Consider the following 25,150-nt stretch of genomic DNA (forward strand, 5'->3'; position numbering starts at 1 on the left):
ATCACGCGGCCCGTATATGTGTGAGTCCGTGTTAGCCTCTCACCTGTTTATAGAGAAAAATGTTTTTAATTAAACCATATTATATGAGCTGGTAAGACTTTTTCCTTCTTCTTACGTTTTTCTTTTTTATTTAACCAAGAAAAGGCGCTACATTAGTGCGTATATTTTCCTGGAATTGTAAATTTGATTTTATATAAGCAGCAATATTTGATCAAATAACAAATGTTACGTCTCCAAAACGCTGAAGTAAAGTAGTGTATAAGTTATTTTTATTACGTCCGTTTTTTATTTTTACTATTTTATTAGACATCAATAAATGTTAAAAATATCGTTAAAACTGTATGTCCAAAATTATTTTTAATCTCTTCTCTTCTTCTTCATCTTTATAAGCAATTCTGCTTATTCATTGGCGGATTAATACCTCGTTGAAACGCCATCTCTTGTTATTTTGACGACCCGGGTCTCTTCCATTCTGCATGTGGTTATTCCATTCTTTTTTTTTTTTATTTTGTATCCATTCACTGGATTATTATCCTTACACTGTAAGTTACATTTTCTTCTAATGACTTCACTTCTGTTGTCGTCATCTCGTCTGGGTTCTTTGCAGCGTAGCCTCCGTATGTGAGTGTCCATACCGGCCTGCGTGGCAAAGTTAGCACCTCAGACGCAGATGATGATCTCGTTCGATGGTTTGAAAAATAGCTGGATGAGTAAGAAATAATAACTTACTCACCAGTTAGATAATTTGGGATCTATGCTATTTTTAAAACTAAGCTTCCAGAAATCTGGAAGGGTGTACAGCCTTAAAAGAGTTCGAAAACTCGTCTAGATAGTAACTGTACTGGTGTGCGGAGTCAAGAATTCCACAGGAACCGGCCAGAGCTTGAATATGACTTCCAATCGGGTACACCCTGTACAATCAGCAATCACTATTCGCCAAATCAGAGTACGTGCTCTAAAAAGTGCTCGTATTTCTGATCCAACGAATATGGATTCTAAGCTCTACCAACGAGGAGGTTTATTTTCTTCTTCCTATGCCGTCCCCATTAACGGAGGTTGGCGATCACATTTCTAACAATTTCTCTTTCTTTTGTAACGTGGAATAATTCGTCTACAGTCATGTTTGGCCAGTCTCGAATGTTTCGCAGCCATGACTTCCTCTTTCTACCTATTCCCTTTTTGCCATCGACTCTACCCTGCATGATGACCTGCAGAAGACTATATTTATCATTCCTCAGTATGTGTCCAAGGTATTCAGTCTTGCGTACTTTTATTGGTCTCAACAATTTTTTGTCTCGACTTATCCTTCTCAGCACTTTCTCATTGGTGACCCTGGCAGTCCATAGAATTCTCAACATTCTCCGGTATATCCAAAGTTCAAAGGCTTCAAGCTTCTTAACTATTTGGACTTTTAACGTCCATGTTTTTACCCCGTACAATAGTTGGGATCAGACGTAACATTTAGCAAACCTCAGTCTTAGCGCAGTATTCAGATTTTTGTCACATAACAATTGCTTGAATTTTAAGAAAGCTGCCCTTGCCATTTCTATTCGTACCCTGATCTCTTGGTCTGGATCTAATTCTGTGTTGATATAAGCTCCCAGATATTTATATTTTGTCACTCTCTCTATTTGCTGTCCACCAACGGTTAGTTGTTCCTTATTTATTGGACTCCATTGCATCTAGTAAAGTTTGTAGTTCTTCTATACTCTCAGCCAAAATTTTATAGGAGGAGGTTTATACTAGGATGGTTTTTGTGGTAAGGTGAAATACGACTTTCACCCAAACGAAAATATAAATGAAGGTAGCACACTAGAGGTTTGAATAACTCAAGCTTGCACACTCTTCAGCCAATTACGTCTGGCGAACGACGGGCCAAGCAAAACCACAGTTGCATAGCCATTAGTTTCGCCATGTAGGAAATCTTAGAATTCCTAGTGTTGTTATTAGATGGCGTTGTAACCTCTGCAAAGAATTATTTTTATAATTATTGTCCGATGATGGGAGAGATTTGGTTTCGATTCAGAGCAACTGCATATGTCGCTCTGATGAGACCTAAAGAGGTTGAAATACGTATAAGCGGCTTGCCCTGCTATCAAAATAAATCTTATACTATCTTTTTGTCTTCACTTCTCTTTCGATTTCTCAACGTATTTTCTGTAAATTTTCTTAGTACTCTTATCTGTGCCGTGTTCAGTAACCTTTGCGTTGTGACTGTGTCTTATTTCTGAGACATATGACATAATTGGTCTTACACTGGCTTTATAAATTCTTGATTTCATCTCAGTGTTAATGTGTCTTTCGCCATATAGTATTATTAAGGCATCCTGCCGGTCTATTTGCTATTTGTACTTGATCTCTCACTTCTTTGTCCAGGTCTCCATAGCTGGATAGTGCAATTCCCAACTATTTTAATTTCCATTACTTGTTCAATACTGATGCCATCAATTTCTATTTTACATCTAGTTGGTTCTTTGCTGACTACTATTGTTTTAGTTTTCTGAGATGAAATTGTCATATTAAATACTTTTGCTCTTATGTTAAATCTGTGGACCAGTCTTTACAGACTACCTTCATCTTGGGTTATCAAGACAACAGAGTATTTTTATTTCTTTGTTTTCCATGAATCTCGTCGAACACAAATATTTTTGGTTTTTATTGCTTTTTAAAGCAAATATAGAGCATTTTTTTTAAATTTAATTGATTAAAAGTTCTCCAACCTCTTAGAGAAATTTGGATACTCTGTAATCAAGTAAGTTTGTTAATTTTCAATTTCCTTTAACGCTCGAGGGAACGTAACCTCATTTATAACATGAATAAGTTGTTTCATTTAGTGAATATTCAGTTTCTTTATGGAGTAGATGTCCTCAAACTTCCAGCGCTTTGATATAAAATAACACAAAGTCAAGACAAGTTTCTCTATAGTTTAACTAGTGGTTTCTAAAACTTACGTCAAAGTAGCGACTTACCAAAGTAATTTATACATGGTGTCTTAATATAGCTATTGGAATATGTAAACAATCTAACACCCGCGGCTTTCTTTGGTTTGATTTTGCAGAAAGACTTGTTTCTTTTTTTTTTGTTTTAAACTTTTCTGCTATAACTTATTATTTTGTTACTACAGTTTGTTATTTTTGTTACAAGAACAAAACAAGTACCTTAGTCCCCGAAGGCTCCTTTTTTAATAAGTAATATTCAAGAACATTTAAAAACTGTGTGTTTATGGGATTAACCGTTCAGGGATAACGTGACATGATGGTACACAAAATTCAACGTCGGACTAACAGTTCGCAAATCTAGAAAAGTTCCAAAAAAAACAAATGTTTTTGGAAAAACGATCTGAGAACGTGTCGATTTTTTAAATATATAATTAGAATAGACAATAAAAAAACATTTAGAGCTTATCGTCTATGCTTCGCCTAGCTCAGTCTCTCAAGTCTAAATTCGTTTTGTCTTAAACTATGAATTAAACAATGAATCCTTAGCTGGTAGCAAATAAAACAATTTTTCAACTAATCATGTTTATTCAACACATAAAACATAATATTTAAATAGCAAAAACAACTCGACATAATGCTTTATTTTAAAAAAATTTAAGTAATACTTGTGGCATCGATGGACTGCTTGCTTCTAAATATGTGTGGCCTGCAGATTATGTGGGCAGGTCCTGTTGACGGCTTCAAAGCATGTAAGTAGGTATTGGAGGTAGCTGTTTAGACCCACATCATTCCATAAAGTATTTTCAAAAAAATTTTCTAGGAATATCCCATAAAATATTCCAATAAAATGTTCCAGAAATATCCCATACAATGTACAATAAATATCCCATAAACTAGAATATTAAATAGCCTGTATTAGAGAAACATCAAAGGGAGTTAACTTGCTTGCAAATTATTTTACCAAAATTACAATAAACAAATAGCCAATGGCAAGGATTATATGAAGTAACATTATTAATAAACTTAGTTAAATTTTATTAGATTCCTACATGAACAAAATTGAAAACGTGGCTTTAAAAGAAGTGTAAGGTTATAAATATTGAAAATGCTCTCAGAATTACAGACTATAGATTACAATGAAAGTACTCACCCCAAGAGATCCGCAGATCGTAAAATAAAGCTTATAATAATTCCTACCTTCTTTTATAAATTTCAATTACTGACAAAAAAGATTATTTCCACTACGAAAGGTAATTGGCAGAAAGTAAGTGGGAGATTATAATGAAGTGTAATACAGATGTCATAGGATGTATGCCTATGATGGAATTAGCTCTTCTGTCGATATAGAACAGAATATTTACTAGCGGACAGAAAAAGAGAGGGCAAATATTAAATTCTACCGGACAGAAAGAGAGAGGGCAAATATTTATTCATCGGCACAGAAAGAGGAAGAGAAAGAGGGTGCCAATCAGTTAATTTGAATTAAACGAATCGAAGAATTCTCTCACAGCTGCCAATTTGTTATATTTTTGCCTCTCTAATCGTGTTTGTTTATCATCAAAACGGATATATCTGAGCAAAAACTTGAACCGTGCAAGAGTAATTGTCAATCTAAAAATCTCTGGCGATGAGCAGTTTGTCCTATATAGATCTTCTTCATTTCTGTGGTTATTTTTGGTTACCGCAGTTATATATAAGAGACCCAATAGTGCCCAATAAGTTCTAAAGTATCTGTCTTTTTTGTAGATTTATTACTGAAATTGTAAGAACACAATTCAATAAAGATATTCGAATTGTCTACAATGATTTGCAAAATCTCTTTAGTAAAAAAATAACTCCAAATCTTTAATGCGCTTTTCATTATGTCGTACTTTTCATGTTACTCCAGAAATGTTTACCTTTATTAAATTGTCACTGCGAGTTCATATCCATTTAATGGTTCCATCCTTACTAATGAAATGCGGCACTGTTTGTGGAACATTTAAGACTTCTGAGATTGACTCCTCAATTTCTTCTACCATGTCACTGTCGTGGTTCGGTATTTCTTGGAAATGTCCTTCCAAACTAGCATCGTTACCGTCAGGTTCAACTTTTGGCTCAGAATCACAGAGAAATTCCGCATAAAGCTTTTCAAGATATGCTTGTTGCTTTTCAAAACTCATATTTAAAAAATCTCTAACAAATAAGTTTATATCAATCAAATATACACAAAACATAATCAGTAGATCACCCCCAATTATAAATAACATAAATATTTTTTATTTTCTCCAGAAATAAGATATTTTAAAATTGAATCTTACCTAAAGATTTGTAACAACTTGTAAAACGTGCGAACTCACGTTATGCAATTCAATATAGCAGCAGAACTAAATACATTAGACAACTATCACAACTGTACTGAATAGAGTATCACCTCGCTTAAGGCTAGCGAGCAGGCCACGACGAAATCATAGTTAATCGTCAGAAATCGACAAATAATTCGACAAACGGACTCATAATCTGCACATTTACTCTGAAAGGTTCATTTCCGGCAATATCCAAAAATTTGATTTTGATTTTTGATTTTTGTCAATAAGATACTCAAATCAAAAGATATTGAATTTTTACCGTCAAGCTGATACAAACTTTATTGAGCATTGATTTCTCGCGCATAACTGACATTCAAAATAGCCGATTACTTTAATGTTTGTTTCTGAGAGAACGGTTCATTCTACACAAAAGTGCAAATAAGTGTTATAGGCTAGTCTACAGAGCCCATGGTAAAAGAAAAAATGACAGCGTTACCTCAATAATAAAACAATGTATTGGCTGTTGGAAAGACAATCTATCTTGTCAATCTACAACAAAATACTTTTGTGTAAACAAATTCTAAAATCTATATGGACATATGATATTCAGTTGTGGGGTTGTGCGTAATTTTGACATCATTCAGCGATTCCAAAACGCTCCTTGGTACTAGAAGAACAGGTTCTTCCATAGAAACGTAGAAATAGATACTATTAACAAGTACAGTGAAAAATTTGCCAAGAATTACCAACAACGACTTTTTCACTACGTCAATATTGAGGTCATCCAGCCCCTGAACAACACGGATCTGGCTATAAGACTCAAAAGAAAGAAACTCTTTGAGTTAGTTGAGTGAAAAGTAGAATATGGTGCAAGTGATGGTACAGGTAAATATTTTTACCATGAATTACCAGAGCCTAAGGGGTTCTAGTGAGTTTGCCCTCAGCCTCAAGTCGTTAAGAATAATTTAGGCTAGAAAAAAGTTGCTCATTGATCATATTGTTTGATCAGATTGTAATGTTCGTAAGCATCTTATTTGTGTTTATTAAATAAAAAAATATATGTTTTTTATGCGATATGAAATGCTAAATAAGACAAAGCATATTGCACTACTAAATAATTAAAGATGCAATAAAAAAAAATAAAACGAATATAAGTATCTAAATAATGTTGTTAGAAGTTTTAGAGATCTGTAATTTCCTGAATTATAAGATGACAAAAAAGAAATAAAGTTTAATTTTTTTTAATTAAAATTAGTAGAGTGACCTAAAAGGATATTTAAAAGAAATTAAATTAAAGCTGTCAAACCACTAAATAATTACCAAAATTATTTTGCCACCAAAGTTATTGCTGAAATTTTGTTTCTAATCGAATAACTTGTAGTCGTAAACCAAATAATTTAAATAATTTGAAGTTGTTTCCGGCAAAACATTTCTCGCCCCAAAATTCCAGAAAGTATAAACAGACCAAGAAATATTCCGGCTGCGTATTTATTTTTCGTAATTAAATTTGGCATCCCGCAGTCAAATATTTAAAATTTAAATTGTAAATGTGAGAAAAGTAAACATCATTTAATTAGGTTTTCATCCAAAAAGCGATTGGTTGTCACCACGGAATAGATAACACAAAAGTATTATTTTTGTTGAATTTTTATGAGGGATTATGAAGGCTGGTGTGATACATATCTTTGCCTCTAAGAATTTTATACAGATAACATGCTATTTATTTATTTAGTTAGCTTCTGGTAATAAAAATATATAATTAAAAATAATAGAAAACGAATCTAACGAACCTAAACGAACATCTAATGTATCAATTTAATCTAAAACATTTTTGGTTGCATTCAGGAACTTATCAAAAACTCCGCCAGAAAACTGCCTTTGGGGACATTTTGCAACAATGTAACGGAGAATCTGTCGTTGCGCACCACAGTCACATTAGGGAGTAAGGGCTTTTCCTCATCTATGTAAGCTGTCAGCACCTCTACCGCTGCTTGTTTTGTTTAGCGTTATTCACTTATTGCGAGGCAGTTCAAAGCTTGGCGTTTTCTAATCGATACAGACCATTTGGTATACCTCTTGTGGTGAGTTGTTCTGTCATTGTCTTCTCCAGGCGTTGGTGAGACTAAAATGTTCTTTGTGTGAGGAGGTAGCCTTTAACAATAAAGGATATCTGATTGATATCTGACAAATAGCTCAGAATGGGAAACTAGTCTAGTTTAATTTACAGTCAACAATCTTCATGCGTTTGCTGTTGAGCCATTCCGGGAAAGCATAGTCAGCTACTGAGTATACAAGTCCGAGATCCGATGATCTGAGTACGGATGTTGAGGAAGCCTCTGCGGTGCCACATAGCTTTTGGATTATAATATTTCGCGTTTTTGTTGAAATTTACATTACAAATTAAATATATGCAATCAAAAGCTATTTAAAAGATATTTAAAAATTAATACTTTAGAATTATCCATAATGATTTTTTTAGTTCTATTTCTTTTTGGCACTCCATGTAGAACCAATCTTTCCTCTTTTTATTCTCTTGTTTATTACATTCTTTTGCTGCTTTTTTATTACTTGCTTTATGTTTTCCCATTTGTACTCAGTTTGCTCTTCTATTTGTATCTTTTTTAGTTCTCTTTCCATTGTTTCCTCGTACATTGTTTGCTCTTTCTTTGTTGCTAATCGAATTGGGTTATTTATACATTTCTTTTTTTTTTATTTTGTTTTTGTTTTCTGGTATCAGTTGCTTAATTTTAATGCTCACCATGTAATGATCTGAGTCGGCGTCTAGTCCTCTGTATGTTCTTATCTTCTTTATACATTGCTGGTCATCTTTTTCGATGAGCACGTGGTCTATTTGGTTTTTAGTCTTTCTATCTGACGATATCCATGTTTCCTTGTGTATTTCTTTTATTTCGAAATAGGTGCTCATTACGATCATATTTTTTTCTCTTGTGAAATCTATCAGGAATTGTCCATTCTCATTAGTTTCATTGTGTTTACTATATTTTCCTATTGTCGTTCTAAATATTTCTTCCTTCCCTATTTTGGCATTTGCGTCATCATCCAGCCCCGTTTTCACATCCATTGTTGGATATAGGCCTCCTCCAAACGTCTCCAGTTCTCTCTATCTCTAGCTGCTGCAATCCAGTTTGTTTCTATTCTCCTTAGGTCGTCGGTCCATCGGGTGGGTGGTCTGCCTCGACTTCGCTTGTCGGCTCTTGGTCTCCACTCCAATAATCTCTTCGTCCATCTTCCGTCTTCCATTCTAGCAACATGGCATTTGCGTCGCCTAAAATAATTTTCATATCATATCTGGGTATATTTTCGATTGTTCTGTTTAATTCACTGTAGAAACAATCTTTGACATCATTATCTTTTTCTTCTGAAGGCGCGTGAATATTTATGAGGGTGATTTTTTAGTATTTTTTCTTGAACCTGATACTACATTATGCGGTTTGATACTGGTTTAAACTCTATTATTGCTTCTTTTAGCTCTTTTCTTATCATAACACCTGTGCCTAATGTTCGGTTCTTTCCGCCGCTGTTAAAAAACACTGTATTTTCTTTTTCTAATATATCATTTCCCAGCTGTTTCGTTTCCTGTAAAGCTGCGCCTATGTCAAAATGGAACTTTTCGATTTCTTTCGCTAAATATTTAAGTTTGCCTTCTCTATGTGTCTCTTACATTCCATGTTCCTAAAAGTAAGTGTTCTTTTTGACATGTTTTCTTGTGTTTTGGTCCGGTTTTCATTTTTATTTCTTTTTTCCTTTTTTTGTATTATCGCTAACCTTTTTCTGTGCTTGTTTCGTCAATGTTATTCCAATAATACAGTTAGTTGCTAGTTTTTTTATGTTGTTTTGACTATTGAGCCTTTTTTGTCATTCCACTACCATTTGCTGTTATTTACCCATTTTTTTCACTCTAATCTTGACTTCGTTTCCTTTATTTTCTTTTTCTTGAGCAATGTTTCCAATTGTTTTCTGTATTTTCCGTTCTTTTATGATTGCATCTTCGTTGATACATACTTTGTACTCTTTAATTTCTTTTAACTTGTGCTTTTTTCCCAATATTTCTTTTTCTCCTTGGTTTTCTAATTCAATTAGGCATGTTTTTTTGCCTAACTTGTGAGCATTCCTTATTTTAACCTCTACTCCTATATGTTGTTTGATGAAATTCTTGATTGTTCCTTTTAACCCTGCTTGCTCATATGTGTCTATCCTTAGACCGTTCATAACTATGTTATTTATTCGTCGGTGTTTTTCTATAACTTCTATGTTTTTTGTTATTTCTCTGAGTTCCTCCTTGATCTCTATATCTTTTGTTTTAGTTCTGCATTTTCTTTTCTCAGCTCTCTGTTTTTCATAATGAGCTTTTATATTGTTTCCTTGCTTACTTTTTAATTTCTTTTTATTTCCTTAATGTCATCGGTGAGGTGGCTCATCAAAATTAGTAATTGATCAATTTTTGTTTCCTCATTTTTTTCTCTGGAGTTTTTGTTGGTGTTCTCGAGAACTTTCTGCAAATGTTATCTTCTTCCTCGCTGTCTTTATATCTGTCCTTCCTTTTTGACCCTCCTTCTGAAAGTGTATCATCACTGTCTAAATTTTTCAGATATTTTTCCATTTTCCGGCGCCAAACACTGTCTTCCACCTCAACAGTGCTGAGAAGACAGCGTTTACCGTATTTATTTTATGTTTATCAACCGTTGTTATTTTTCTGTGTCTACCCGGAAAGTCTACCCACAACGGCAACGTCGCAATTTCAAAGGTCAGAGTTTCGTTTCTATGCTTTGATATTAAAAATAGGCTTATCAATTATAGCGATCTTACTTTCTATAGGGCCTTGGTGTTTTCCGATGTTACTTCACCGATTTTAAAGTTTTTCTTAGCACTGTCCTTCACTTAATGTCTTATATTGTTCACTGGATATTTTCAATCATTTATTTCCCGTTACAACTCTCAGAGATTGAGTTTATTGCAGACGACAAAAAAAAAAGGTTTACGTTTTGACTACCATTCTAATAATTAACTGCAATTAATATCAAAAGAAACAAATATTAATTCATTCGTGTTTTATATAAACCATAAAATTGCGGAATCCATAAAATAATATAATAAAAATGTACTTTTCAAAAGCTTTCTCTCTTTGTATATAAGTATATAACATATACATAATAAGGACATGGCAACACTGCCGATGCAATATTTTGTACTGAAACTTAATCATGGTACAATGAATACACAAGGTATGATATTGCGCATGACATTTGACAGCTGGCCCAGGAGTGTGACGTAGTTAAGATCGCCTGAACCACCTCGAACCCATTATTACAGCTTAACGTACACATTAATTTTGAAATTATGGTCAAAAGTGATCTAATTTTTTTTTTAATGTTTTGTTTTGGTTATATTGGAATAAAAAATATATTTTCAGTAGCGTAAAACCTTTACTTCTCTTAGAGATTCAGGCAAAATATTTATTTTTGTTTTCATACATATACTAATAATATAAGTACTCTTTTTGTATGCAAATCCCTTGAAATTTAAAAATTTTCTGCAGAGGAAATACTGTGAATAGGTAAATAGTAGTAGATTTGCTTATTCTGGTTCACTGTCACTCACTTCCAAGCAGTTTTACTGAAATAAAAACAAAATAGAGTACAATAGAGAAAAATCTGTTTTACAATTCAATATGTTATTTTAGATGAGTTATAATGAAATTTAGTAAAATAAAAAATATACACATTACTATAACCTACCGATTATTATATGCAAAATTTACTTATCAAACAATATAATAATATGAAAATAAGACACAAATTAGTTCAAACGCAAAACACAATAAATATCGACTTCAGACGACTTTACACCGGCAAGACAGAAAGCTTGTATAAAAACAAAAGTTCAACAATAATATCGGTTATCAATGGTGACTATTGCAAATTGCAAGTTATGAGATAATAAATATATTTTAAAGTATCTTAATACTGACTGAGTCATCTATTTTATAATAAAAAAAAATTGGTTGCCTGTAAAGTCGGTTTTACGGGCGAATATTTTACGTGACAACGTCTTTTTCTCGGTAGATTATTTATTGATATGAATATTATTAAATTGCACAATAGGAACAAGGAATTGAACGAAAATAAGAATTGCACAAATTTTAACTATAGAAATATATTTTGTTTACTAAAACATTGTACATGTAAACTTAAACTTAACTAATTTCTATTTGAGTGATTTTGTTGAGGATAGGACGATGATAGGAGAAATATGAAATGAAAGGAAGTGTTTCTGCTGTAATGTGTCTTGAACGCCAAGAACGCTCGAGAAAGACAGAGACACAAGCACGCACCGATTCAACGCGCCTAATTCTCTAGTGCTGCGCACGCAGCGGACCGATCATGTTTGAGTGGGAGAGAGACGCAAGGCATTCGCCGGTCCGGCGGGCCTCTCTCTCGTTCGGTGACTCATCGTAACAGACGTGAGCGGGTGTTACACTTTTTCATGAATGACTCCGAGCCACAACCTAATTTAAGACGTACTCCATTACCACTTTTCTGTATCTTTTTAAACATCTGAAATATCTAACTCTGGAGTATTAGTTGGAAGTTAATTAACCTGTACCTACGTGTAATAAAAGATAATTAAAACTTGTCTTATAAAGGATATCTATGTTTTATAAAGGATAAATATTATAATAACATAATTTTATCATCTCTTTATAATTACTATAATTAAATTAGCCAAATTATATAAAAAAACTTAAAATTAAAAGTCTTTCCTATACAACTACATTCGAATGTTGTGGGAATAAGCGTTCTTGACTACGTCATGCGCGAAAGCTAACCGATTTTGGAACATTATGTATCATACCTTGTGTATTCATTGTACCATGAAACTTAATTGACAGCTAATTTGAAGCTATCTTCACCGGGACCAAATGTCAAAAATGTCCACCCATTTAAAATAAAATATATTTCAACTAAAATAAATTTCTATTTGTCCTATTAGTATTATTAATTCTACTCGTAATATTCCATTGTTTCCTTCCGTAAAGTTTAAATCAAAAACCAATCGAAGCGGATACTAACACGTATTTCCTCTTATCATTTGCAGGTGGAGTTCGTGGCCGACACATTGAGGTTAAACCTTCTTGAATTGGGCAGGTCGGGCAGCCATCTCATACAAGTAGTAGGTAGACTGGACTACAAATGCCCCGCTGGAGAAACTCACGACCCTGTCACGTTCACCACAAGGGAATCACATCTGGTAAGTATCCGATTGTTGGCATATACGCTGCGGTTTTGGAGGGGGTAGTGTTACATGGGTAAATGAAAAAACATACAGGCATTTACAAAAAAAGTTAGAGCAAAGAATTTGTCACAGTGAGCATGTTTGGTAAAAAAATTAAGCGGGATGCATATTATAATGCATCTTAGTTAAAAATATACTTACTTTTTTTGTTATCAAATAAGGATCGGTAAAGATGATTATTATTTAACGTGAGTAAAATTATCGGTGGGCACTATTTTTTTGAGCAGAAATACGAAATTATGAACAACCAAAAAATTTTAGTAAAAGATAATATTGCTATAGTTTATTTTTATGAACGAGAGAGTAATTAGCATAATTTTAACTGGTAGCTCCGACCACTCCATGGGCGTGCTCAAGATTAATTGAAAAATTACTTTGAATAATTGTAAAAAATAAATGAATTATTTCAGTGTTATAAAGTGTTATGTGTATGTAAACAAAAGTGACCTCTTTTATCACACACTATATTAGAACTGACTGGCCTACATTAAAAGGGTTTTAAAAAATTCACATTTTTTTTAATTTTTAAAAATTGCAAAAGAGAAAAAGAGTTTTTAAAGCCGTCTAAGGTATGTTAAATAGATGAATAAAAATATTAATATAAAACTTACAGCTACTTGTTACAAATCCAAATCAGATTCAGAAGATGCACTTTCAGAACCAAGATTTGTAATAACTGGCTCGATCATTTTATCAGTAATATTGTCCAGCTTCCGCATTTTTTCCTCTTCTTTAATAGTGTGATTTACTGCCTTTTCCCAGTTTTCAGGTTTTACATTATTTACGGCCTCCAAAAACAACTGTTTAACATCATGAATTTTAAAAGTGGTATTTTTTCTTGAAACTTCACTCTTTATCTGTGCCCATACCAGTTCAATCGGGTTTAATTCACAATGATATGGTGGGGATCTAAGTACTGTCATTCCACGATTTTTGGCAATTTCATCAATTTCGTATTTTTTAAATTTTTCTTTATGAAGGGCACACAACGAATAAAGTTCCTTTCTTATAGATCCGGAATGGTACGTAATATTTTTTGAACTCAGCCAATTCTGCAAGTCTTTTTTTAACCACTTGGTTGTGGGCAGTCCTTCTATAAGTCTGGAGTGATAACTTGCATTATCCATTACTATTACACAGTTCTTAGGAAGAAGATCTATCATTTGTTCGAACCATTCTTGAAAGACATCAGCGTTCATGTCTTCATGGTAGTCACCGGTACGAGTTGATTCAAAAGTTAATAAACCACCTTCAACAAAACCGTCTGAACTGCCAATGTGTACTATTATCAGCCTGCGTCCCTTTCCTGATGGTGGGTTTAAACCAGTAGATAAGTTATTTACAAAAGCGTGCCTTTGACTTGTAACAGTTTCATCCTGCCAAAATTTATTTGGTGTATGACCCTCGTTGATCCATGTTTCATCAAGATAAAATATTTTTCTTTTTTGGTTTCTCATTTCCTTTATGGTTCTTAGAAAATGTCTTCTCCATATGACAATATCGCTTCTTTCTAATAAAATAGACTTTCTGGGATTCTTTTTCCAGCGGAAGCCTATTTCTTTTAAAAGTTTCCATAACGGACTTCGACTCATTTCTGGGTAATCCTTATCATCTCGAACTGAGACAAGAACTTTATCCAATGTTGGAAATTCTTGTCTAAAGAAGAATTCATGCACTTTCCGTCGAAGTCCTTCTTTAAAATGATATTCTATTTGAAATTTTGGTTTCCCTGGAGCATTACGTGGCATTTGAAAACTACCACATTTCTCTTTTTTAATAACTCTGTAAATCGTAGATTTCCCAACACCAAGTGTACTGCTAACTAACTCAACGGTCTCATCAACACTTTCACATAAACGTTTGTCTGTAAATGATTTAAAACAATTAAATATTAATGTTTTTTCATTAACTGTTAGAGGACCAATTTTTCGGCGTTTACACGGCACTTCCAAATTTTCCATAACAGTAGTATACACAATAAACTGCACCTTGCAACTGAAGTACCTACTTTTAGTGAACTGTTAAGAATTTTGAATATGCCACTTGGACCTTCCTATATACAAAATGGAAAAACCCACTATCACATTTTCTGTGGAATAAGTTTAGAAGGTAATTATCTAGTAAATTACTGTCGTAGATTCCTGGAATTAAAGAATTAAATGTTTGATTGTTGAAACCCTTACCTCGTGGAATGCACTCATTTCAGATAAAATAAAAAGTTTTATTTTATCTAAAGAATTAAACTTTATTTTGCAAATAGGCAAAGAATTAAACTTTATTTTGCAAATAGATAAAATAAAACGTTTTATTTTATCTAAAGAATTAAACTTTATTTTGCAAATAGGTAGGTACTTATTAAACTTTTATTGGTTATATATAACCAATAAAATAAACATCTTACATTTCTTGCAAATTCATTAGTACCTGTTAACCTCCATCACTCCGACACTGGCAACCTTATTTAGGGATTAGTAAACCTCACAACTATTGTATTCTATTCTGCTCCAACCTTTATACCTGGTGGTCATACTCAATTTAAAATTGTTTTCCTATATACTTCTGTAAACTTGTTGACAAATATCTGTTTTTCATTGAGTCACCCGTATCAACAGTTTAAGGATTTGCATACATAATTTATTGTTTTATTACTCTCTCATACATAAAAATACACTATAACTCCATTTTCACACCAAACTTATCTATGTATAGTTTGTTTTGCGAAAAATGGTTGAGTGATGGTTACCTGAGTTGATCCTATTGTGTATACAAGAGTCTCTCAATAAACTACCGAAGTACACAGGGTCGCACTTCAGAAAGTTTGTTATTTAATATATTTCATTGGTTGCTGTGTAATACACGATTATAAAAATTTATTAGATTATTTTATATGGTATTTTCAGGTGGTTTAAGTGAATATACTTGATAATTGAACAATTTTTAACATGAAGAAAGTAGTTTAAAAATATACAGTAATAATAGTTCTATTTACAGTATATACATACAAACGAATACATAATGTACAAAAAATAGATGAATTGAAAAAAAAAATATAGAAAAATATATACAAGTTAATATTTACAAAAAAAAATACCCAAAATATATATATGAATTCCTAAATACCTAATTCTGTTTCGCTGTCGCTATCCTCTTCAAGATTAATAACAATTGGTTTAATTATGTGCAAAGTAACATATGAATTTTCTACGTTCATTACATGGCGTACTGAATTTTTCCAACTTTCTGGGGAGATATCATCAACAAATTTCCTTATTAATTCGACTACACTACCACTTAAAGTCAGAGAAACATTTTGTGACCTAACATTTGACTTTAGTTGGTGCCACATATGCTCTATGGGATTAAATAAACAATAGTAGGGCGGAAGCCGTAACACTGTATGTCCCATGTCCTCGGCCAATGCGTCACAAACATATACTTTTTTAATAGAAAATGATTTTAACACTTCTAACAGTTCATTTTTTAAATAACTTTCTTCAAAATATATATCGTTTTCTAACAGGTAGTTTTGAATTTCAATTTTCGTGTTATTTGCACTTGGAGACTTTTATAATTGACGACTGTGGTAACTTGCATTGTCCATTACTATCACACTATTTTGAGGAAGGTTAGGTATAAGGCAATTCTGCCGCCTGTCAAAGCTCTGCCGTTGTATCCTCATGGTAGTCCACGCAGGAGTCTTTAATATTCTTTGCAGAAAGCCATAAGGCATTTGTGACACAACCTTTTTCTGATCCTGCATGTAAAATTGTTATTCTTTTCCCTTTGTTTGATGGAGCTTTTGTTTGACACCTGTTGGAAGAATCGGACCATCCTTTGGATGGTGTTTCATGAATGTCAAACCATATCTCGTCCAGATAAATTATTGGTCGATCTTCTATACGGTACTTTCTTATGGTAGTTATAATATTAAGTACGCCACTTTTGTAAACGATGGGACTCCAAAAGCACTTGCCTTTTGTCAATTGTACGATATCTGAAGCCCATTTTAGACAAAATCCTCCAAAGACTAATGCGGCTACAGTTTATTTGTGTATCATCATTAGTAAGCCGTTGTTTTAAAGCATCTAATGTAGGTATCCGTTGCTCTTCGTACATTGTGTAAATTTTTCGTCTTATTAAGTCCTTATCACTTTCGTCAATACATTTGGTAGAACCGACACCCTTACGCTTCCTTCTTGACTTAATGGGATTTGATGTAATTCTTTTCACTGTGGTTAGAGGTATTTTCGTTAAATCAGATATTTCACTGGCAGCAGTATTAGCAGTAAGTCCTCTTGTAAGTAAAGAACTATATATTGTTTTTACGATTTCTCTAGCGTCAGCCGATAAATGCTTTTTCTTTGCTGGAACACTGGAAGATGCACCATCAATGTTTTTCCACGGACACCACATAATGCTGTTTTATAGGTATAAATACGTATAACACTGGTAACACTTGTAACACTTTGAACTAAATGAAACAAAATGTATATTTAAACATTTCTCATCGGTTTTAGATACTTTTACAAATTATACAGAATAGAGGGAACCTGTATAATTATTCCAGGAAATACTTAACGATCAACAAATTTGTTGTGGTCATTAAAAGATCAACCATTGATAGTGAAACTCACTGTTAAAATGTTTACAACTTTATGAAATAAAATATATAAAGTTTTTATAATTTTATAAGATTTTTTAATCGTTTTTATATACAACCAAAAAATTTTAGTAAAAGATAATATTGCTAACTACATTTTCACAGCAAACTTATCCATGTACATAAGGATTCTAATGAATAGTCCTGGTTTATTAGTAGATATAAGTTCACAATACTTCCAAGCATGTCACCACTCAAATATAAAACATTGTCTTATACCCTAAATAGTTTCTAAGTAACTACGAGATAGTGGTCGGAATAAATGTCATTTTCGCGATATGCTGAAATATATATTAATGTGATATCTAGAATGTTAATTTTAAAACTTTAAAAAATATATATAAAACATTATTAAAATTTTTGATAGATGATTTATATCACACCTTTCAATTTTGTTATCTCAGGTTTTACTCGTGCTTCAATATCTATACTTTACAGCTGATGGGTTAGGTCCAAGGAATAACGGAATAAAACAACATAATATGATATGAAAATAATGTAATAAAATAAACTGATTAAAATACCTCCAAAAATGATTAGCATACAATGTTTATCAAACAAAATTCGTTCTACGTACGAGAACCTTCAATAATGCATGGATAATATAATACAACTACAATCTAAGATACAGCTTATTATTCTACATAAACAAATCAAATAATATTTAGTGTCCTTCCTAATGCAATTTTGATATAACGATTGTACCAAGAAAAAATTTGTATGAATTATCCAATTCTCTCCACAGCTCCGTGTCCTCTCTCAGAACAAATTTGATCTCCTTCGACTATCGACAACTTATTCACACGGTACTAATATGATATAATATTTTTTAACCCAAATTTCTCAAATTTAATATATTATGAATGTTTCTCCCGTTGAAACGCTTCCTCTGCCTTGAGTTGTCCAATTCCTTGTTTTATGCAAAATGAACTATCAGTTCTCAGCAGCCTCCTATGTAATTGGCAATATTAAACAAGATATTGCAATTTAGTGTCTTCAATGCTCTCCTTCGAATGCACGTACCTTTCCAATGATGCCAGCCTCTTTTCCTCTCGCCAAACTTGATCTCTCGTTCCGAAATAAACAGCGATACGTAGAATACAAGTAGGAAAATTTTACTTACAAATCTGTATCAGATCAGCTACCGTCGGACACAATTACTTCACCAACTTACTACTCACCAACTTATTCTTTATCACTTACTACCCTTGGATACTACCTCGAAATCCAACCATCCACTTTAAGAAACTGGAACTAACTGACTCTCTCATCTCCTCTATCCATTCATCCAACCTCTCATTATACACACCCATCACCACTTTCCAAATTCTCGGCCAATCAGAAATTTGCATACCACTCCCACATAAAATCAGATACCTACAAACTTTCCTAATTCATATTATTTCTACAAGGACACTTAATTTCTACTGGGTATTTACATATTCCGAACAATCATTTATTTATTAACTATTTTTATTGTCCTTTTTATGGCGCAAATCCGGCTTACGGAACACTTTATGGCTTATAGGGAAAAACCATCGTTAACTTCTATTCATTGTTATATTTATACAAAAGATTATTTATAACTAAGATTACCTTTGGTTAATTCCAGGCAGCTCGGAGTATTTTTTTATTTTCTATAACCTCTGAAATATTGATTTCATCGTACATTTAATATTTTTTCCCTTCAATTTTGAATACCACAGCAATATATAGCCTACTTGGTTTATTTTTTATACCTATCTATAATTAAGAAGCAAACGTTAGCATATTTTATTTTATTGCTTTAGCTAAGCATTAAATAATAATTTTAGCTTTGAAAGCAATTACCACAAACAAATTTCCACATTCTATTATATAATTTCTTCATTTCACATACGAGCGCCGCCTAATGGAAGTAAAATTACGCCATATCCAATATAATTTTCCATTTACATTTTGAAAAATAAACGCGTTACGTGTACACGTACATATCAGGTATGTCGTGGACAGAGAAAATCGATTGCAGCTACACGAAATTTCGTGGAAATCTAAAATTAAATCGAAATAAGCACAATGGCAACTAAGAAATTTATCGTTTTTCGTCTGGGACGTTTTTTATTTAGCAGAGCTGGCTTTTAAAAATAGAATACTTTCTTGAAACCACAGTACCTACTTTGCTATTTAAAAGAAGGATGAAAATATTTACAAAACATATCAGCGACCAATAGGTCACAATCTAACTGTTTTCTTGATGTTTAAAAGAAAGATAAAAATATTTAAAAAAAAAAAACATATCAGCGTCCAATAGGGCAGAATCTATCTGTTTTATTGATGAACACTTAGCACCTGTAGGGGCACATGAAATAACCCAAGAAACGTTTTTTTAAGTGAAGGAAAATTAATTAACTTCAAAAAACTCAAAGTTGATGGTTGCTAAAAATTTTTTAAATATGTTAGACTTATTTCCTCAAAATTATAGGCTATCCAACATTGTCATAACCATTAAATAATACATTTACAGAACACTAGACAAAGAACAAACAGTTTAATTTTTTTTTTAATTTGAGGTAACTACATAGGGAGTGACAGCAGGGGAGAGAATGGCTCCTGTTCTTAACGGAAATAATGGTAAACTGAATATTTACCAAAAGGTCAACTGATACTAATGTAGACAGCCAACTAATTAAATATACAATTATATGGATTACTTTATGTAGATTGCATAATACAGATCTCACATTCAAACCTGTCAGTAATAATTTGGGTGTTGGTTTTGGGACAACTGAAGTGGACATAGAGTAGGAATATAGTAACTTAACTAAACAATCTATTAGATAGTGGGTGGTTGAGTACAATAAAAAGGTCTACCAAGCACTACCAATACTGTAGAAAAGAAGAAATCGGACTATGAAATTGACATACTTAGGATTAAAAATCAAAGTTGAAAACAAAGTGTATAAATGGGGTATAATACCACTAGTTCAGTTAATCACTCAGTGAATGGGAGAACTATAAAATTAAAATGTCAAAGCATTACTCAAGACCAATAGACCAACAGTGGAAGATGTTGAAATATACAACTGTGGAGATGGTATATATAAATTACGAAGAGATATGGAGAGTGTAATAAACGCCAACTATAGATCAATCGGTTGTAAACAAGATTGTTTTGCAAATTATTGATGAATGAAATATTAATAATAATTAAAATATGAAATTAATAATTTCTTAATGGATATACTCAGTGCAGGAAGTATAAACAGTCGAGCTGAATCAAATTTCAACATTTGTTAACAACAACAACAAAATAGTTTTTTGGCCAAGATATGTTAATGATTAGGGATTAGGTCTCTCATACAGGGAATCCAAGATTATGTCTCACAGATTCTGGATGATGTTAATAACCTCCATCCTAACATCTCTTGTTATGATTTTGAAAAGGCGTTTGATAGGGTTCAACATGGTAGGCTGTTCGAATATCTAGAAATGATTGGAATAGGTGAGAAAGATTTGAGACTTTTACATCTATATTGGAATCAAGAAGCTTCTATTCTGGTAGACGGCAAAGAAACAGACAAGATTTGTATTCAAAGAGGTGTTAGACAGGGTTGTGTGTTGTCCCCAACTTCGTTTAACGTTTACTCAGAAATAATTTTTAACGAAGCCTTGGAAGGGCAATGTGGAGTTCGAATCAGATATGCAGACGACACCGCGAATATGGCTGAAACTATCGAAGATCTTCAATTCCTTATAGATCGAGTCACTAGAGAATGCTCTAATAATGAACTAAGTATAAATACAACAAATACAAAGTTACTTGGGGTTAGTAATTGTCAATAATGAACCGTTAACAAAAGTTAACCATTTTAAATACCTAGGATGTTGGATATACGAGACACTAAATCCGGATAAAGAAATTAAAACTCGTATAGAAATTGCAAGAGGAGCATTTATGAAACTTAGATCTATTCTGAGCAATTCTCAGCTAAAGTTACAGCTGAGAATTAAGTTAATAAAATGTTATGTGTATCTTGTATTCCTGTATGGATGTGAAACCTGGATTATGAAGGTTAACATGATGAACAAATTAGAAGCCTTCGAGATGTGGTTATATCGTAGAATACTCAGGATATCATGGGTTCAACACATTTTAAACAGAGAAGTCTTGAGCAGAGTAAGTCAAGGTAAGGGCGACTTAATAAAGATGATAAAAAAGAGAAAACTTGAATATATATGGCATATAATGAGAGGAAGCAGATACAGGATAATGCAGTTGATACTCAACGGAAAGATCGACGGAAAAAAGAGGAATTGGTAGGAAGAAATACTCATAGCTGATTCATCTGCAGATAAGCCAGTCTGTTGACAAAACCTTCGTCACTGGACTGGCTTATCAGCAAATGAATTATTACATGCCGCGCAAGATCGAGAACGATATCGGCAAATCGTCATGGAAGCTATCCAGGCCTAAAACTTGGGCACGGCACTCAAAGAAAAAGATTTATAGGCATCTTAAATTTTGACTTTCTAATGAGAACTTTAACATAAAACTTAATACTCTCAAACAAATTATGCATTTAATAATGGTTATGATCCCAACATCATCCATAAGTTTCTAAATAGAGCAAAACATAAAATTGCAGAACAGCTTGCTTATTGATCACAATGCTTGCTTCAATCCCATGCCACAAATAATACCAGATATTTCTCCTTTAATTATATCAGCAACATTTCCAAAAAAAATTTAAAACTCTTTACTTCTAGAATTGAAGACATCAAAATGTTTGATGTTACAAAACACAAAACGTTTCTTGGCTTATTTCAGATGCCCCTAAAGATGCTCTGAGAGCGAAAGTACTTGGACAAGATTTAATAAAAAATTGTGCTCGCATCTGCCTTTTATTTTATTTAGTTCATTTATTTGAGCATTTAACCATATACTTCTACGTTTTGGTAAAGAGTTGGGTTAAGAGATTATTAGAGATATTCACAAATGGACCTCGACTTTTGTTAAGCTTAATATTAAACGCAGAGGACAGCAGATGGATCCTACATTAGAACCTGTTTATAGTGGACCTAAACCCATAAAAGATCACAAAAAGGAAGACTTGCTTATCCTGCTGCAGTATCTTGATCCAGTGTTCCATCCATTTTACCACGAACTCAAGACTAGTGAGAATGTAAATAATGGAACTTAATGTTTTATTTTTAAATGATAAACAATGATTTTTTATTTAGATTGATAACAGTGAATAAAAATAATTTTGATAATTGTGATTACTCTTTTCAAAGAGATTTATACTGCATAAATTGATTGAAACTAACTATCTTTAATAAATATCACACTTTCAATTTCAATATAAATTTCTTCGTTTTTTATTTTGTAATTATGATATTTACGTATTTTATATACTTCATTTTGACAAGATATTTCTACATATGGCATCTAAGTTATTTGCCAAAACATGATATGTTAGTAAAATTCCTTTTCACAATATAATTTCCAAAATTAGTGTACACTATCAGTTTAAGCAGCATTTTGTTAATTTATGTACGAAATTTCATAAAAATCTAAGAAAATTTGAAAGAGTTAAAAATAAAAACAAATTGCCATGAAGTTATAAATTTTTAATTTTGCTCTACTGAAAATTTGTTCTATTTGACATATCAAGTTTAAGAAAATAGCCACAGGTTTAATTTGCTACAGAGAATGCCTTATAATCTAATTGCTACATATTATAAGACTTCTTCTTCTTAACATGCCATACACCAAAGTGCGTAGGCGACTATCTCATTACTAGAATTCTGTTCTTGGCGGCGTGACACAGCTCGCCTGTATTGTGTATTCCTGTCCATTCTTTAATATTCCTTAACCAGGATAATTGTTTGCGGTCGGCTCCTCTCCTACCTTCGATCTTCCCTTGTAGGATTAACTGTGGTATTTCATATTTTGCTCCTCTCAATATGTGCCCAAGGTAACCAATCTTACGTTTTTTAATTAATTCAAAGAGTTCTCTTTCCACGCCGGCTCTCTTAAGGACGTCATCGTTTCGAACTCTATCCACCCAAGGTATGCGCATCATTCTTCTCAATGACCACATTTCAAATGCTTCAAGTTTGTTGATAGATGTTTTTTTCAAAGTCCACGTTTCCATGCCATAAAGCAAGATGGACCATATGTAGCACTTGACCATTCTGTAGCGTATTTCGAAATTTAGGTTTTGATTACATAGGAGCGGTCTGAATTTCACAAAAGCTTGTCTTGCCATTTGTATTCGGGTTTTTATCTCTTGTTGTGGATCCGATTGGTCATTGATTGTGGTGCCAAGGTATTTAAAAGTTTTCACGCGTTTTATGCGATCGTCACCTATGCATATTATCGGGTTTTCTGGAGGGTTTCTGCTAATGATCATATATTTCGTTTTCAAAATGTCGATTTTGAGGCCATATTTTTTACCTATGCTATTCACCCTATCAAGTAATAACTGCTGATCTTCCAAATTATCAGTTATAATCACTGTGTCGTCCGCATATCGTAGGTTGCTAATTGGTATGCCGTTCACCTTAATGCCTAATTCCGTGTCTTCTAATGCTTCCGAAAATATATTTTCAACTTATAAATTAAAAAGCATCGGAGAGAGTATGCAGCCTTGGCGGACACCTTTCCGGATTTCAAATTCATCCGTATATTGGTCTTGCTCAATCCTCACCTTTGCCATTTGGTTTCAGTATAGATTCTGAATAATTCTGATCTCCTTCTGGTCAATGTTGGCCCTATGTAGTAGTTCCATCATGATATCATGTTTAACATTGTCAAATGCCTTCTCGTAGTCGATGAAGGTGAGGTAGACATCTTTTCGTTGATCTAAACAGTTTTGTGTTAAGGTGTTCAAACATAAAATTGCCTCTCTTGTTCCTAGTCCTCCCTTAAAACCGAATTGTGTTGACCCGCTAAGTTCTTCTAGTATCTTATACATTCTTGAGTGTAATATCCTAAGGAAGAGTTTCAGCAAGTGACTCATTAAACTGATTAAGCGGTGTTCATTGCATTTTGTGGCATTAGCTGTTTTTGGGATCATCACAAAGGATGACTGCAGCCATTCTCGCGGAATGTAACCAGTATCATAAATTCTATTGAACAGCTTTACCAAGATTTCGATATTCTCCTCGTCTAGTAGTTTTATTGCTTCTATATGAATTTCATCTGGACCTATTGCTTTATGCATCTTTGTGGTTCTAACTGCATATTCTACTTCACTTCGCATTATTGATGGCCCTGATAAGTTTTCGGAAGGAAGTTTGCGCGTTGGTTGTGTTGGTCTTTCCTCATTAAAAAGTCTTTCTGCGTATTCTTTCCACGCCATTGCTATCTCCTCTTCTGACTCTATGTATTCGTTTCTGTCGTTGCGTATTCTTGTTCTGTGGTGGCTTTTGTGTATATTCGATATTTCTTTGATCTTCTTATGTAGTCCAAAACTATCTTCTTTTTCCTGCAATTGTTCTATTTCGTTGCACCTCTCCACCATCCAACGTTCTTTTGCTTTCTTAATTTTCTGGCGAATTTCTTTGTGTATCTGTTTGTATTTGTCTTGATTACGTTGTTGTTTATGTTGCCTTCGCTTTTCCATTAGATCCATAATTTCGTTTGTCATCCATTCGTTATGCTTTCTCTTTCTGATCTGTGTTTTAACTTCCCTGATTACTGCCAGAATCGTTCCTTTAATATCATTGACCATCTCTTCGATATCATCATTTTGTTCTATTATTCGCATTCTTTCATTAATTTGATTTGCATAACTCTTCTTCAGATTTTCGTCTCTCATCAGTTCTCTTGTATTTATAGGCGTGCTGGTGTTAGTATTTGTTCTCTTAATTTTTGCTAGTTTTAACCTCACATCTGCTATTAGCGGATTATGATCGGATGCAATATCAGCACCTGGATATGCTCTTTTGATAGCGTTACAAAA

General features: G+C 33.0%; 1 protein-coding gene across 1 annotated transcript in view; it reads left to right on the top strand.

Moving 5' to 3' along the window:
* LOC140449240 (neurexin 1-like) overlaps window positions 1–25,150 on the top strand; it is a 412,155-nt gene that overhangs the window by 212,862 nt on the left and 174,143 nt on the right. The window contains exon 6 of the mRNA XM_072542432.1: window positions 12,344–12,496. Within this exon, the coding sequence (XP_072398533.1) occupies window positions 12,344–12,496 (153 nt within the window). The remainder of the gene's footprint in view (window positions 1–12,343; window positions 12,497–25,150) is intronic.

The sequence above is a fragment of the Diabrotica undecimpunctata genome, chromosome 8 (genome assembly GCF_040954645.1).
Source record: "Diabrotica undecimpunctata isolate CICGRU chromosome 8, icDiaUnde3, whole genome shotgun sequence".
NCBI lineage: Eukaryota > Metazoa > Arthropoda > Insecta > Coleoptera > Chrysomelidae > Diabrotica > Diabrotica undecimpunctata.